At 43.4% G+C, this 15,084-nt stretch overlaps 2 protein-coding genes and 1 long non-coding RNA gene across 3 annotated transcripts; 1 reads left to right on the forward strand and 2 right to left on the reverse strand.

Moving 5' to 3' along the window:
* Positions 1–1,911: 1,911 nt before the first annotated feature.
* Positions 1,912–3,337, forward strand: LOC121075280. Its single transcript, XR_005822845.1, has 2 exons — positions 1,912–1,997; positions 3,047–3,337. It is a non-coding gene; the product is annotated as an uncharacterized LOC121075280 (long non-coding RNA).
* On the reverse strand, positions 3,011–6,059 carry GHRL (ghrelin and obestatin prepropeptide). Its single transcript, XM_040568331.1, has 4 exons — positions 5,395–6,059; positions 4,829–4,942; positions 4,262–4,370; positions 3,011–3,401 (listed from the first exon to the last, which is right to left on the reverse strand). The coding sequence occupies exons 1-4, from the start codon at positions 5,512–5,514 to the stop codon at positions 3,382–3,384; spliced, it is 363 nt and encodes a 120-aa protein (XP_040424265.1). The 5' UTR covers positions 5,515–6,059; the 3' UTR covers positions 3,011–3,381.
* A 2,179-nt stretch (positions 6,060–8,238) lies between these two features.
* On the reverse strand, positions 8,239–14,849 carry SEC13 (SEC13 homolog, nuclear pore and COPII coat complex component). Its single transcript, XM_040568324.1, has 9 exons — positions 14,748–14,849; positions 14,393–14,437; positions 13,546–13,661; positions 12,942–13,093; positions 11,980–12,113; positions 11,064–11,197; positions 10,499–10,619; positions 9,548–9,694; positions 8,239–9,059 (listed from the first exon to the last, which is right to left on the reverse strand). The coding sequence occupies exons 1-9, from the start codon at positions 14,748–14,750 to the stop codon at positions 8,949–8,951; spliced, it is 963 nt and encodes a 320-aa protein (XP_040424258.1). The 5' UTR covers positions 14,751–14,849; the 3' UTR covers positions 8,239–8,948.
* Positions 14,850–15,084: the final 235 nt, after the last annotated feature.

Consider the following 15,084-nt stretch of genomic DNA (forward strand, 5'->3'; position numbering starts at 1 on the left):
TCAACATCTTTGTTCGCACTTAATCATGAGCTCGCGCTTAATTGATGAGTCGCGTGCCTGGCGCTAATTAGTACGCGATTGCTGCCTCGTGTCTAAGCGGTTGGTGACGGCCCCAGGGCGCTTCCCGCCCGGCCCGGCCCGGCCAATCGGTGCCAGGAGCCACCGCGGGCCAGCCAATCGGCGCCGGGGCCCCGCCGCAGGTCCCGCCCCCGGGCTGTCTCCTGAGGGGCGGCGGCCGGCGGGTGCCCGGCGCTGCTGCGGGGGCGGCCTGCGGGGCGCGGAGCGGGGCTGGCGGTCCTCCTCCGGGCCGCCTGAGGGGAGCCCGGTGCCCGCAGGAATGGAAGCGGAATCGGGCAACGCCCTGCTCGCGTCCGCCGGGAGTGGTTACACCCGAAGGAAGAGGCGTGCTCGGGTCTGGCAGGTGGCTCTGGCACCCTCCTGTCGGCAGCGATCCTTGCCAACGCCAAACTTAGTCTTAACTGAAGCTTTTCCTAAACCTTATCACTTAATAACTACCTGTGTCTGAAAGCACAAAGCTTTAGTCATAGTCTTATAAAAACACACACACAATAACGTTACGTGGTGTCACTGCTCATCATCAGTCAGGCCTGCAAAGCTCACGTCGACAGCAATATTTCCAGCCTTGAGTGCAGTCACCGAAAACAAGCCTGGAAAGGCTCAGGGGGTCTGCAGAGCTGGTGGGGGCCTGGGCCACAAGTCGTGAGGAGCGGCTGAGGGAGCTGGGGTTGTTCAGCCTGAAGAAGAGGAGGCTCAGGGCAGACCTTGTTGTACTTTACAATTGCCTTAAAGGAGGTTGTAGCGAGGTGGGGATTGGGCTCTTTTCCCAAGCACCAAGTGATAAGATGAAGGGAAATGGCCTCAAGTTGAACCAGGGGAAGTTTAGGTTGGATATTAGGGGAAATTTCTTCACTGAAACGGTTGCAAGGTGTTGGAAGAGGCTGCCCAGGGAAGTGGCTGAGTCACCGTCCCTGGAGGTCTTCAAAAAATGTGCAAATGTAGAGCTTAGTGACATGCTTTAGTGGCAGACTTCAGAACTAGGTTAAAGGTTGGACCTGATGATTTTAGAGGGCTTTTCCAACCCGAATGATTCTATGATAAATGCAAGTGGAAATTCATCTTTCAGGTTTTACTCATCATTTCCTTTTTCTCTGGTTAATGACTCTTGGGAGGGCAATCTAACGTCATCTGTGACTTTTGGTGCTGTTCCCATCACCCCGATTTTAGTTATGAAGTAATACCTCTCCATAGAAGTCTTTCAAATCTTCACTCACTGTTCTTGCAACAAACTGCAGTGAAGAACATAATGGATTGAGAAAGGACTTCTCTTTACATAGGAAGCTGGCGTAAAAATCCTTTGTTGCAACAGAATCACTTTCTTTTCTTTTGCTTTGCTTACTGTATTTGTCTGCTTCCTGTAGACCATCAGGCTTTTGAAAAGGCAAATTTTTATCTGAAGTGAGGCCCTGAAATCATAATGTACATCAAGTTTGTGTATTTTGTTGGTCAAAATAAATCATATGCTCTTTAACTATTTACCCTAGTTTTGTTTGTATAATAACGATAACGTCTGAATCTCATTGAATATCCCGTGATGTCTAACGATCAGCTAATATTACCATATAAATAGACAAATTCTCATGTCTTTTACTCTGAGGTTGTGTGTGATGAGAGCAAAACTGTAGGGAATCTGACAGTGACAGTGTTTTGAAACTGATAGTATTCAAAGTGCACATTTTGCATTAAAAACAAACCAAAAAAATGGTTCCAGTGATTATTAGCTTAATTTCATGTGGAAACAGGTCACAGGTGATTTTGTTTAAGAAAATTTCCCTTAGCTTTTAAGCTTTTAACCTGCTAGTTCAATTTCCATTATTCTTCACAGTTGGCTAGAGAGTTCAGAAGTAGTTAACTCAGAAGAGAAATGTGCCATCTTCGAACTCTCACTAAGAAGTCCTTTTCTCTGTTCTCCAAATCAGGTTGTAACGATCCCCATCCAATGCTTTGTTCTTACCTTTAGCCGTTGCTTTACTGCCATCTGCAGCGATGTGGAACCATTCCTGAGCACTTTCCGGATCTCTCTGTGGGATTCACTGCTTTGCTTACTTAGTCTTCTGCCTCCAAAGGAAGAGAGACTGTAAAAAAAATCCGTTTGAACAGAATAGTTGTAGAATCTGATGCTTCCTCTTTGCTTTCTAGGCAGATGAGCATGTCATACCTATTTTGTCCGTAAGAAAGCACCGCATTACTAGGCTATGCTACCCTCTTGAGGTTGATGTTGTATTTGCAAAATAGAAAATATTGCACACATTTAGGTACAAAGAGTTTGTTTGTTTGTTTGTTTTGTTGTTGTTTGGCAACCTTAGAATGTTCTGCTCAACAAGCTGGACAATTCTTGTTTGCCTTCGGGTGGAGTATGTAACACAAGAGGGATCAAGAGTATGTAACACAAGAGGGCAGGAGAGGGATCACTTCATCTGGGCAATTAATTCTGTCTCAGGAAAACAAAACACGTCTAAGAACTGTCCTTTGCAGTTGTGTTTACCCTTATCACATTAGCTTGTTCAAGAGTACTTTGTAGAATGTCTTCAGGTATGAAGTCCAAAAAATCTTCACGGATTCATCAATCTCCATATGGGCATTCATTTAGGCTTTTTGGAAGCATGCAAATGCTTAGGTACAGAACAGAATATGTGCTACAGTGGAGCATACTGGTGTATGCACTTGTAGCACAAAAATTACCTTGTTTCCCTCTGATATTTAGCATTAGTATGGATATAGTTTGGAATCCAAGTAAGTTAACTGGAAATTATTAATTTATTTATTTTTAACTGGAAGAGATATTGGATAGTTTCCTTGATAATATCCATGTTAACACCTCCATTGACAATTTGGCAATTTGGCAAATGGAAGGTGATTCCATGTGCATCTGGTTTGCACAGTTTATTACATGAACTGTCTAATTTGAGATACTCTTAAAAATAACAAGTAATTGCAGTTTCAGCATTAGCTTTATTTTCTATTATAGATGTGTACAGAAGCGTAAGAAGTTGTTTCCATCAGTTCTAGAAGAGTTTCATATAGCTTTCAAGCATGTCCTTTAGAATAATCACAGTAGTTACTAAGGAAAAGAGAAAATAAGGCTACACGTCTGCCTGTGATTAACATTGTCCTGTACTATTTTCGGTTGTAGATCTTGTATTTTTACTTAAAAGTTCATCTGTATGATGTCTCTTTGTCGGGGCAAACTACTCAGGTTCATGTACTTCCTTCTTCTTAAAAGCTGTGAAATCAGTAATAATTTCATTTTAAAGTAAAACTTAAATCAGCTCATCAAGTGCTGTGGTTGTCCTTCAGCTTGCCTCAGTTTTTCACTGGAGTTTCTAAAAAGGCAAAAGATAGATTATTTTGAAAATTGTAGTATTCTTCTGAAAATCCTGTTTTGATAATCTGTCCAGAAGTGCCACAAGCGCTCAAAAGAAGACAGAAGATAGGTGGCTTTCACACAGTTACATTCTACAGGGGCAGGTATGCATAGAACTATCTTATCTGTGTAGAGGCCATAGAAGTAGCCCTTCAAAAGGACTTTAGAGAAGAACAAAGAGAAGAGCTTGGGGCAGAATCTTGGGAAAGCAAGGTGAAAGAAGAAGCCTGAAATGATTTGTAGTTGGAATGTGTAATACAGATATGAAGACTGACATCAACCTTAAAAGATTTGGAAAGGACAGCCTAATATAGATGAGTGCAAATAAAGAGAGAAAGGCTGTAAAAGTAAAAAAAAAAAAAAAAAAAAAAAAAAAATCAGCTTGTGGTGGGAGTTAGTCATTAGAACTTTATCAGTGAAACAGCTAGAGCTATTTTAGTTAATGCTAAGATACTGTTTCTGACGTGTTTTGGCATGAAAAATGTGAAGGTCATAGCTAAGAAAATGAGAAAATATGGAAATGCTGGGAATTGATGGCACTGGGGAAAAAAAAAAAAAAAGAGAGAGATGGGTAGTGTAAGGAAAGAAAGCCTTCCCCTACTTCCTAATGCACTCTAATGTGATTGTTCAAAGTTCAATTAGCATTTTCTGCATTTTCTGAACATCAGATATTTTAGCGGTTCTCTCAGTGGTAACTTTTGCCCAATCACTTCTAAAATGCTGCTCTGATTGCTTTACATAACAACTTAGATGATATATATATTATATATGATATATCTATTTAAATCTCTGCTGCTTTTATGATTTAGTTGAAAGTACCTTTAGCATTTTCTTCAAGAATGTCCTGTAGCATCTTCTCCAATGTTTGTCCATATTCTTGATACTCCTCTTCTGTTACCTTGACACCAATTTCAAAGGGAACGTTAAACTGTAAAAACATTAAAAGACAGAGTTTAACGGACATTTTTTGGACTAGGACACTGCAGGTTAAGTTTATTCATGTGCATGATGATACGCAAGAGGTATAAAAATGTTATCTATTCATTTAATAGTGCTGAGGCATGTAATCAATATCTGACAAACACAGTATATAGCTGCTGCAGAGCAAACTGCACAGTAAACCAGAGCGAAAATGACAAGAAACTTGTATTGTTATATATTAGCTCTGAAATGTAAGTGAATCCTTAACATCAGATTGTGATCTGTCTTAGTGCAGATAATTGTAAATTATTTCATACCATCAGTGCTAGCAGATTTCACGTGTCTTCTACTTGTCTTTCAAATTAAATCTGATAGTGGCTTTCACTTGTACTACCTCCTGTGACAGAAAGAGTATTCCCACCCCAACCCCATCTCCTGAACTTGTATGTGGGCACAAATACGAACCTTGAGTTCAATACTGTTGTTGTCATCTCCTGCCCCTGTTTTATCGGTATCCCAAAAGCTTTCTGTGCCTCGACGATGTATTTTTGCCGTTGTTTTTGTTGGATCATTTTGTTGCTAGAAAACAAGCAAAATAACATCCATGTAGACTTTCCATATTCAAACTACTCTGTAGTGGGGAATTAGAACTCATAATTAACACAGATACTGCAAATTAGGTAAAGGCATCATAGGCTTCTTTTAAAGTTAGGTGGATGTGTAGGTATATAATAACAGCACTACTATTGCTGCATTCGCCTTAACGGGGATTTGGTTTAACAAATTATTTAAATGGCTGCTTCGTCTTCAGTTGTTCTTTTTTTAAATGATTAATTCTTAGTGAGCGAGATTAGTGTATTCTCAAAGCACGAATTCTATGCTAATGGTTTGTTACAACAGTTCTCTGGAATAACTCCTTCCTCCTCCGGAAACTGTATCTTCTAAAACTTACTCCGAATGTTGTAAAGAATCTTGGCTTTAAGGAATTATGGACGAGGACAATTTTGAAAAAGTATTATTCAAAATTTTACCTGTATTTTTTTAAATTCAGGGCTTAAAAAACTAGAGCCAGCCAAAGCAGTTTCTGTCCAGAGGATGCTGAAAAGGAGAATTCCCAGCAGAGTACCTCTGAGAAACATGATTTTCTTCATTAGGCAGTGTGTCAAACCTGAAAACAGATTGAAAAATTAAACTCATTTTATAATCTCTGTATTTAATTGATTCCCAATTCGGTGAAAATATTTCTCCTGACTTGTATGACTTGAAATTATTTCTAAAAATGAATGTGTAAAGAAAACACATTTGTTTCATGCAAAAGGACAAAAAGAGATTACTACTTACAGTGTTTTCTTCTGTAACTAAGTTGTAATAACTGGCGCAGATGGGTTAGCAGAGAGGAATTACACGGGAAAACCAGCAGAAGTCAGAGATCCTCCGAAACGTCACTTGGTTAGTTTTGTAGCTTCACCAAACTGCTGCTTTCTGAAGCATTTTATATAGAGAGGAATGTTTGTTCTGTGCCATGATATTTCTGGAAATGCAGTCTGATATGTACTTAAATTCCTTGGAAACTTGGCCAGCTTGTAAGATAACAAAATCAACAGAAAGGTGGAAACTGCATACATCTGTTGCTGCGTTTGTTTTTATTTATAATGAAACCGCGTAGGGAGTGGAGTGAGAGGTGTTTTTTTTTTTTTTTTTCTTCCCATGGCGTTAACATTGTTCTTTTTAAAAATTAATAGCCGTAATGTATATTTTTCAAAAAGGAAAAGCCCCAAAGCCTTTTTATTGTTGTCTGATATGGTGTAACTGGGTTCTGTTTTATCGAATTTTGTCGTCTTTTGCTGAAAGACTGGAACTGAAAATGATACCTAGGAAACATTGCTTCCATTACTTTAAAAATAAAATATTACGTTTTAAAAACTTCAGTGAAGATTAGTAGTGATGGCTAAGGAATTGGGATTTTTGTTTAAGCCTGAGGAACAGTAGGAATAAAGAAGGAATATATGGTAACGGATGATAAATTTGCACCTTCGGTTGCTTGTATTCTAGCTAGACTTGAATGATGTGGCTAATTGGTGGGATTTATTTTACACTGCTGACCACAGACTTCCAGTAGCAGGGCCGAAGAAGGCTTAGGGAATGCATGAAGATGAGAAGACAAGGAGGACTTCAACTGAAACAGATTGGCTGTTGGAGGAAATTTAACGGGGAGTGTCACTACCTGGAGCAACCATTGTACCTGTGCTCTGGCCGAAGCAGACAGTCTCTTTAGCAGACCTGCAGGTTTGGACAACTAGTTTTATCTGAGGATGCAGTTCTATTTTTTCCATTTATTTTCTTCTGTAAACATGATTTAAGAAGTTCCCTCTTCCCACGTGTCATGTCACTGCCTCCAAGCTGGTAATTTCAAACACTGTGCAGTCATCTTGCAATTTAGGTTTATGGAATGGGCCAAGTATTAAAAGAAAATCACTTCTGAAACATGTCCATGACATCAGCTGACTTGATAAAACCAAGGAAGCTGGTGATGGTAAGAGAGCTGCCAACAAAAGGAGGTGATGGACTTCTTAGCAGAGCTGTGATGCACTGCGAGGAGACACTGGCGCAGGAGAGAGCGTGTTGGCATTAATCAGACTGAGTAGCTACGTTTAACTTCCTCGGTATGAAACCTATGTTGAGTATGTACTTTTTGTCTTTTTCTTTTCCCGATACTTTGATCATTACTAAAAAACATTTTAATAGATTGCATTTTAATCATGAAGGGATAAAAGGCAGAACTGGGCCTTCCTAAGCAGCATTAGCATTGAAACTCATAAAATTTAAGGTGAACTTTAATGCGGTGAATCATGGAACCTAATGCCTCCATATGAAAACATTTGTTTTTGTGTGCTTACCAGGTTAGTGCCCCTTTTTCATTAGAACGAAGTATAATAAAAGTTGACTAAGAATCAGGTTTTGATTTTTTTTTAATTGGAGGTAATGTGGTTGATTTCAAAACCGTTTCATCTTCACAGCAGTTAAAGCCAATGTAAAGCTTTTCTAGATGATCAGGTATTGCATGCCAAAAAATAGAGAATGGGTAAGATACTGAGAATGTAAGTCAGCCTTTTCAGTTTAGCAGTTAAGATCTTAATAGAAATGGAAGACGAAAGAACATACTGTTTTACTGCGTAACTTCAAACCAAGCTGTTTGAATGCAATGTTAAACTTTTAGATTATTTGTTTTTGTGTGAAGCTACAACGCGTTTAAACAAGAACAGAAATATTGCATACTGCTGTTGGTATATAGGAAGGTAATTCATTTCTGTGTTTTTGTTGGAGAAACTAGGATATTATTTGGTTATTATAGATAGCTTCAGAAATAAGGTTTTTCTAGAAAAGGGGTACATCATCCTTGACTAAATGAAAATGAAGAGCATGCATTGGAACCACTACTTTGGAGAACAGGTACGAAGCATAAAGGAAAAATGTGACCTTTTAGTTAAGTGCTTTCCCTTTTGTGGGGCGTGAAGAGTGCTTCAGCTTTTAGCTGATAACATACTGAAAACTGGTTTGAGCGAGCCTTACACACTTAACTGTTACTTAACTGTGCCACTGCAATTCAGGCAAGAGAATAAGGTTTTGCGCTCAGTAAGACCTATTCCAGGAGGAGGTATCACTTGCCTTCACAGCTATATTCAAACATGTTTTCATTTTTTTCCTTCTTACAGAATGTACTGTTAGAGTCCAGTGGACTACTAACTTCCCAGCTGTTACAAAGCTAGTACCACAGATGAGAGACCACCACACTGTTGCATGTTTGAAGGTAAGCTGTAGACAAACCTGATAAGGCTCCCGTGAAAGATTTCCAATTACAGCAAACCAGGCTTTAAGCAATAAGACTTTATTCAGTTGGTATCTAAACAAAAATCTGAGGTACAGTGCAGAAGTGTGGCTAAAAAAAAAATCTCCAAATTGTATTTTGATTTGTTGATGTTGGTTAAATAACCAAGTTTGAGATTACCGTAAAGCAAAATACATATGCATTCCACTACTCCTTTTCATCTTCAGGAAAACATGGAGACTTTCATGTACCCACGTAAAGCATGTTATTTTCAGGAGGATCTAAGCACCATTTCACTACTGCCAGGCCGTCATCTCCTGTTGGTGACTCCACCAGCCCTCCCCCTCACTTGAATGGCCAGAACACTCGTCCCCTTGCACAGAAGAGTTCAGGCATGAGCACCGCGACAGCCTGCCTCCTTCTGTTCTTACTCAAGTGCTTGAAGTCTGACCCCAGCATATCCAATTAAATCCAATCCCTAAACCAGAAGGCAGGGTACTACTTTTACAGCACCAAGGAGTAGCACAAGGCACAGTACTTTGCTCTGATATTCACCTTTAATTTAAGGGAATGTCAATTAAGGCTGATTATCAACACATTGTAGCCTCCCAGCACTGGTTATAGAGTGCTCATAAAATTGGATAATTATTTCCCATGTTCATGTCCAGTTTAGATAAAACCAGTTCTCATCTGAGTCAAGAAACATTGCAAATCAGGTATTAGTGATCACTTCTTGCTGCTGGACTGCTCACTCCTGCATCACTGCTCATTCTGCTGCCCCTCTGTAACGGCAGACACTCCTCCTTGGCCCTTGTTGACATCGCTGATGCATGCCCACAGTCCATCTACTGATTCTTTCCATAGCGTGACCTCGAAAACAGAGCAGGAAGAAATTTCAGCCTTAACGCATTCTCGGTTTCTCGTTTCCTTGTAATGATCACATCACTAGTTTGGTGATGGGCTACAACAACAGAAGTCAGGCATTGCAGGGTTGTCTAAATTATCAACTATTTATTGCTGTATACTAAACTATCCACTGATAAAGGGGAAGAGGGAGAAGGAGGAAGAGGAAGAGAGTAAAATCTGGTGGTAGTATCCTACAAAATGAAATTAAGTCTGCATTTCCAGTCTCCATTAAGGACTAAGAATGCGCTGCGAGCAGTTTGCCAGGGGTTAGGGTTTTTCCTCCCCTTTTGGTAGTTCAAAAGAAAAAAACAAAAACCAAAACAACACTCTTGCAGCAAAGCAGAATCTTTAACAGTCTTGATTCAAACAACAGAAGTGAGAATACCCTATCTCATCCCAGCTCTTCTGAAAATATGACATGCAAGAGTAAAAGCTGAGGCAGCAGTACTCACTTTATTGTCTCCTCCAGACACTGCAAGAATATTTGCAGTAATGGACCAACTCACATGCCAGACAACATCATTGAACTTGTGCAGCAGTTTTGGTGACCATGAATTTCCAGAGGCATCATCACACGTCCAGATAAACACTCTGCCATCCTATAAAAGCAACAACGCTGAGTTGGTTGGACCGCTAGTTTTAACAGAAAAACCAAGCTTGTTTGCATTTCCGACTACGACTGTACTTGCAAGTCACAGCTCTGACAGGAGCTCTAGGTGTGTTTACATCGATTTTTGCTCAACACAGCGAAGGGGCTTTGTTCTTACTACAAAGGCAAGGTGTAAGTACAGCTCTGATGAGGAACACTGCACACAAGAGACGACTCGCAAACACCAGAGGAATACTCTCAAAATACATATATATCTGCTGGTATTTTCCTTTCCAATCTCCTGACAGCAAGTTAGCAGCTTACTGAGTCGCCCTCTTGCTATAAAATCAAGCAGTTCCAGAATTCCTATTAGCAGCAAAAACACTAGAGTCAATATGAAGCGCGAGGACATCAGAGCTGACAATGATTAAGAATGCACCTTACTAGAACACAGTATTTTTCGCTAGAAGTGCAGTGAACTTGGTCTAGAGACATTAAAATACAACTTTAGTTTGAAGCCCTTCCTTATAGTGAGCCCCTTCTGCTCACGCTTTTCAAACCAAAAGGTAGTACTTGGCACAGCGCCACACCCACACAAACCTTTGTCCAGAAATACTTCCGTTGGGCCTCTGAGTTTGATGGGAACGGGACTCAAAGGCTTTCAAGCACAGGCCCGGATACAGAAGAGGATTACCAAGAGGACCTGTTACAACAGTTCTACCTTTACTATTCCTTTACTTCCTTCCCCTTTTCTCTTGTAAATGGGAAAGGCGGCAATGAGAGCCTGCCCCTGTCACTCCAATGGAAGCCTCACCTGTGAACAGCTAGCAATGGTACTTGTTGGCAAACCTATGGATGGAGCCCAGGCTACGTCTCGAACCCAGTCACTGTGAGCCTCCAGCTTCTGCTCTTCTTTCCACTGACCATCTTCTTCTCTGAAAATACATTTATACAGTTAGAAGGGTGGCGGCAGCAGCAGACAGTCATACCTTCCGGCTCTTGTTCCAGAAGAGAGTTTTTGTCGCTTTCAGACTCCTGGTTCATCCAAACAATACAAAGCACGAGCGTTTCCTACTCTTCTCCAAAAAGCTCTATGGCTTACACAAAATCCCTTCCAGTTACTGTGCAGAGATCTGCTATTGTCCAAATAACAAATGTAACCAACGATGATTAAAAAGCCACTTTTCAAGATAATATTAAGCAGGTCTGACATGAATTGCTGTAACTATTTGGAAGTCACCAAGTTGCTTCTATTTTTGAAGTACTTCTCTAAAAAGAATAATTTAAAATGAAAGCACAGAGGTGCCAGCAGGGATGTTCAGAGACTATAAAGAAGAACACATTTTAAAGGTTCTGAAGACTGGCAACCGAGCACTTACTTCCAGATCTTCACAAGGTTGTCACAGCCACCAGATGCAAATCTTTTGATGTAGTTTGGTTTTTGACCAGATGGTTGTTCTATAAGGCTGCCTGGTACAACAGCAGGAGCCCAGCTAACTGCATTACATCCAATCTAGTTAAGGGAAAAAAATGTCATTACTAAAAGTTGCTTGCTTTAAATAAACAGAAAGCTGCTGAGGGGGCAGAAGACACCTAGCATACCGTCTATTTTGGGGTGGGAAGAGGAGAAATAAGCCCTGTTTAGGAAACTAGGATTCTTGTGCAATGCTGGATGGACACTGGATGAGTAAGAATTCCAGATACAGTCTAGTCTCAACAGGGCATTTATTCAGAAAGCCTTAGGTAGCTAAGTAACTGTTTTATGGGCAAATATCATCTTAGATACGTAAACAGTGGAGACAGATTAAAAAATGGAAAGATGCAAGACACACGCAGTTGCTAAGATTTAGGAATGCAGCAGAAGGAATCTGTGGGTCCACAGCCCAACTTCCTGTGATTGCAAGCCACCGTCATTAATGGCTTAGATGCTTATCAAGGTTCGCTTAAGCAAAAATCCCCACTACTCGGGGAAAACACAAGTCCTGCAGTTTTTCCAGCTTCGGTTTATTCACAGCCAGATTGCAGGACACGTTCTTAGTATCAAAGCCATTTTCAGAACAGCACTAATGTTTAATAAAGGCATATTAGCAGTGCTGTTTAATGGCTTTCATGGGTCTTTTCTACTTTATTTTACTTACTACAAAGCATACCTTCCTACGCTGGATTTATTTAAAACAAGTTATTTTTGATTTTGGAAAACGTTTCACATTATTTCGTTGTATTTCAGTATTTATCCAGTCTACACATTATCTGTAGCTCCAAGAACTCTGTACTGCTCCAAAGATGCAGACTTACAGTATGTGCGTTGCTGATCTTTTTGACTTCCCATTGCCCGTCACCTGTGTAGCTCAACAACGAAATGGCTCCGTCAGAGCTCCCGCAGGCCAGTATCAATCCATAGTCGTGTGGCGCCCAGCAGACGGAGTTCACTGAGGGGTGAGACAGACTGGGTTGTTACACAGTGACTAACTAAGATTAACTAACCAAATCACCGACTAGTATTAGTGAATAATGGAAAACTGCCTCTATTTTTGGCCCCATTTTAGAAGGAGACCACCAATGCGGCACTTTTAATGAGTTAAAAAACTCTGCCTATCCTCTGCAAGAGTATCACTGACTCTAGAGCGAAAGCTGACAGCCTAGCATAGTATTGGAAGTCTAGTTTTGTAACAAAACAAAGGCGTGTATCAAAGAAAAAGCCCTTTTCTCATTTTTAATCCAGGCCTAGCCTCAGAAGCATGGATCAAAAGTGTTCTAGTCAATGCCTTTGAGGATAATACTGAACAGCAAGACACGTCTCTCTTTCCCTTCTCAGGTGGCCAGCGTCAGTGTTGCTGGGCTTTGGAATTCTAAGAAATGTGGAGACTTCTTAAGTTTGCCTGTAGGAAGACTGATCATTTCAACAAGACAGTCTCTCTTGGAAAACAAAACAGAGCATACTAAAACTCAGCTTCTTCCTTCCTTTCCATAGCGCATACAGTACTGCCTCAACAATTCAGTACCCTGTCTTGTTTATTTGAAACTAATTTATTTGCAAAACAACTCCTATGCAAACGCTGTATGAATCAAGACAGCTTATCCTGCAGTATGCCATTACGTGACTGTTTCCCCCACGCTGAGTAGACTTACTGCCTCCCCATTAATTTACCAGTCTGTCTGAAAGAGGCTTTCTTCCTTAACAACGATGGATTTATTCCAGCCTGAACCCCCCCCCCTCGTAATCCCAGTTTCACGTCCCAGCTCCAGACACCACGTACCTGACGAGTCGTGCCCCGTGTACTCGTATGTCTTTTCCCAAGTGCCATTTTCTTCCTTCCAGATAATAACCTTCCTGTCATAGGAACAGGAAGCCAAGATATTTCCATACATAGGATGAGCCCAGGCAACTTGCCACACTGGACCTTCATGCCTGCAAGAAACAGCATTATCTGGAAAAAGCTGAGAGAAACCCATTCCAGTTGTGGCTGTTTCACAGCCATCGTATCGTAAACTGGTGCTCTGCACGTAACTAAGACAATGACACAAAGAACACAAGTAACGCCAAGACGAAAAATAGCACATAAGACTGCAAACAAAGCCACTACCATGGAAAACAATTCCAACCATTTATCCTTATGTTAGCAATTAAGATGGTGAGCTTACTTCTAGAAAATTATAAGTCTGAAGTTGGCAATGAATTAGAAAGCCGGTTGTACTTTTAACTGGCTCTGTCCCCTCTCACAGCTCCGAACAGTTATTTAGCAACAACCAGCCACAGGAAGAACTACCCCGGAGGAATTTACCGTGCATCCTATGCTACCGGAAGGGAAAATGACAAACTGCTAAAGACTTCTGCTTCCACTTCTTTTTAAGACACTTTACCCTCTTAGGTCCGCAATGAGGATTTGCCCTCCATTCCGAACATCAAAGATTTTTACGGATCTGTCTGAAGAGCAGGTCGCCAACCGAGTGCCATAGTAATCCATCTGAGCATCGTGCTGTAAGGCAACGAGAGAGGTGCTGTCAGCACACCTAACTCCTGCTTTCTTAACAAGTATTATTACATTTTAAAAGTAGCTCTAAGAATTGTGAAAAGATCGCCAAGTCTCAGCATGACGGGTTGAGAAGGATAGTTTTTAAACAATCTACATAAAACGCACAAGTCCTTTTTTCCCCAGTCGCTGTTCTCACTACAGACGTCGTGCGGTCAGAGCCCAGGGGATGCAGCGGTGACACACAGCACTCCAGGAGAGGACAGGGACGCGGTGCCTCTGGGCGTAACACCTTCACCAAGTAATGTATCTCTGTTTCTAATTACGTAACGTCGGTGTAAAAACGCTGAACTCTTTTATTTAGGTTTGAAACTTCACTTTTTAAGAGCAGTCCTTGCATTTACAAATCGCTTTGAAATCTTTCCTCCCAAGCACACGCGTGCATCCGCTCCCAGGTGCGTCTGGGCACAGAGAAATCAGTTCCACCTCCTGAAGCTGTGCTCCGTCTGGTACACGCCTGCATTTAGTTTCATGGAAACAACACGGGCACGAGGATTTTAAGCGCCGAAGCATTTCTCCTTCCCCCGGTAGCTCCGCTCTCCTGCCCACGCGCAGTAAGGCAGCGCTACGGGACGCGCAGAGGCCGTTCCGCGCCCCGCCAGGACCTGACTCAGCGCCCTCAGCGGCGCCGGGCCGCGCTTCCCGGCGGCTAAACCCAGCGAGCCCCGCGCACTTACGATCATGTCCTCGTGAGAGGTGTCCACGGTGTTGATCACGGAGACCTGCGGGGGGAAGGCGGACGCTCAGCCGCGGGCCGGGGCTGGGCGGCGCCCGGGCTGCCCTCAACGGCGGCTCGGGGCCCGGTGCTCGGGGCTCGGCTCCGCGCGGGGCCCGGGACTCGGCCGCCCCCGGCAGCCCGCAGAGGCCGCGGCCCGGCTCAGCGCGGCCCGGCCCGACCTGGCCCGGCCCCGGAGCTGCCGCTCGCCCCGCCGCCCGCCGCCCTCCCGCCCTTCCCTTCCCTTCCCTTCCCTTCCCTTCCCTTCCGAGGGGCCCGGCCCTCCCCACCCCACCCGGCCCCCGGCCCGGTGCTACCATGGCGGCGGCAGGGAGCGGAGGCGCAGCGGGCGGCCCGCCCGGCGGCCGCGCAGCTCCGACGTGGCACAGCGCCCCGCCCCGCCCCGCCCCGCCCCGCCCCCGCCCGCCCCGCCCCGCCCCGCGCCGCCCCGCCCCGCCCCGCCCCGCCCCGCCCGCGCCCGCCCCGCCCCGCCCCGCGCCGCCCCGCCCCGCCCCGCCCCGCGCCGCCCCGCCCCGCCCCGCGCCGCCGCGCTCCGCCCGCGCCCAGGCCCCGCCCCGCGGCCGCGCCGCGCTCGCTCCCGCGAGCGGGCAGGGCAGGGCCCCGCGGGACATGGCGCGGGCACGGCCGGGCACG

This window comes from Cygnus olor, chromosome 10, assembly GCF_009769625.2.
Source record: "Cygnus olor isolate bCygOlo1 chromosome 10, bCygOlo1.pri.v2, whole genome shotgun sequence".
Lineage (NCBI taxonomy): Eukaryota > Metazoa > Chordata > Aves > Anseriformes > Anatidae > Cygnus > Cygnus olor.

Bases quoted from the DNA above. Each gene is read 5' to 3' on its own strand.
- GHRL (XM_040568331.1), bottom strand. From the start codon at position 5,514: ATGAAGAAAATCATGTTTCTCAGAGGTACTCTGCTGGGAATTCTCCTT. The intron at 4,943-5,394 runs GTAAAATTTTGA...CTTGTTTTCTAG, and splicing joins CTGAATTTAAAAAAATACAG to CAACAAAATGATCCAACAAA. The intron at 4,371-4,828 runs GTTCGTATTTGT...ATGTTTTTACAG, and splicing joins ACAACAGTATTGAACTCAAG to TTTAACGTTCCCTTTGAAAT.
- SEC13 (XM_040568324.1), bottom strand. The intron at 10,620-11,063 runs GTAAGTGCTCGG...ATGTATTTTCAG, and splicing joins AACCTTGTGAAGATCTGGAA to AGAAGAAGATGGTCAGTGGA. The intron at 9,695-10,498 runs GTGAGGCTTCCA...TTGCTTTTATAG, and splicing joins CCATTGCTAGCTGTTCACAG to GATGGCAGAGTGTTTATCTG.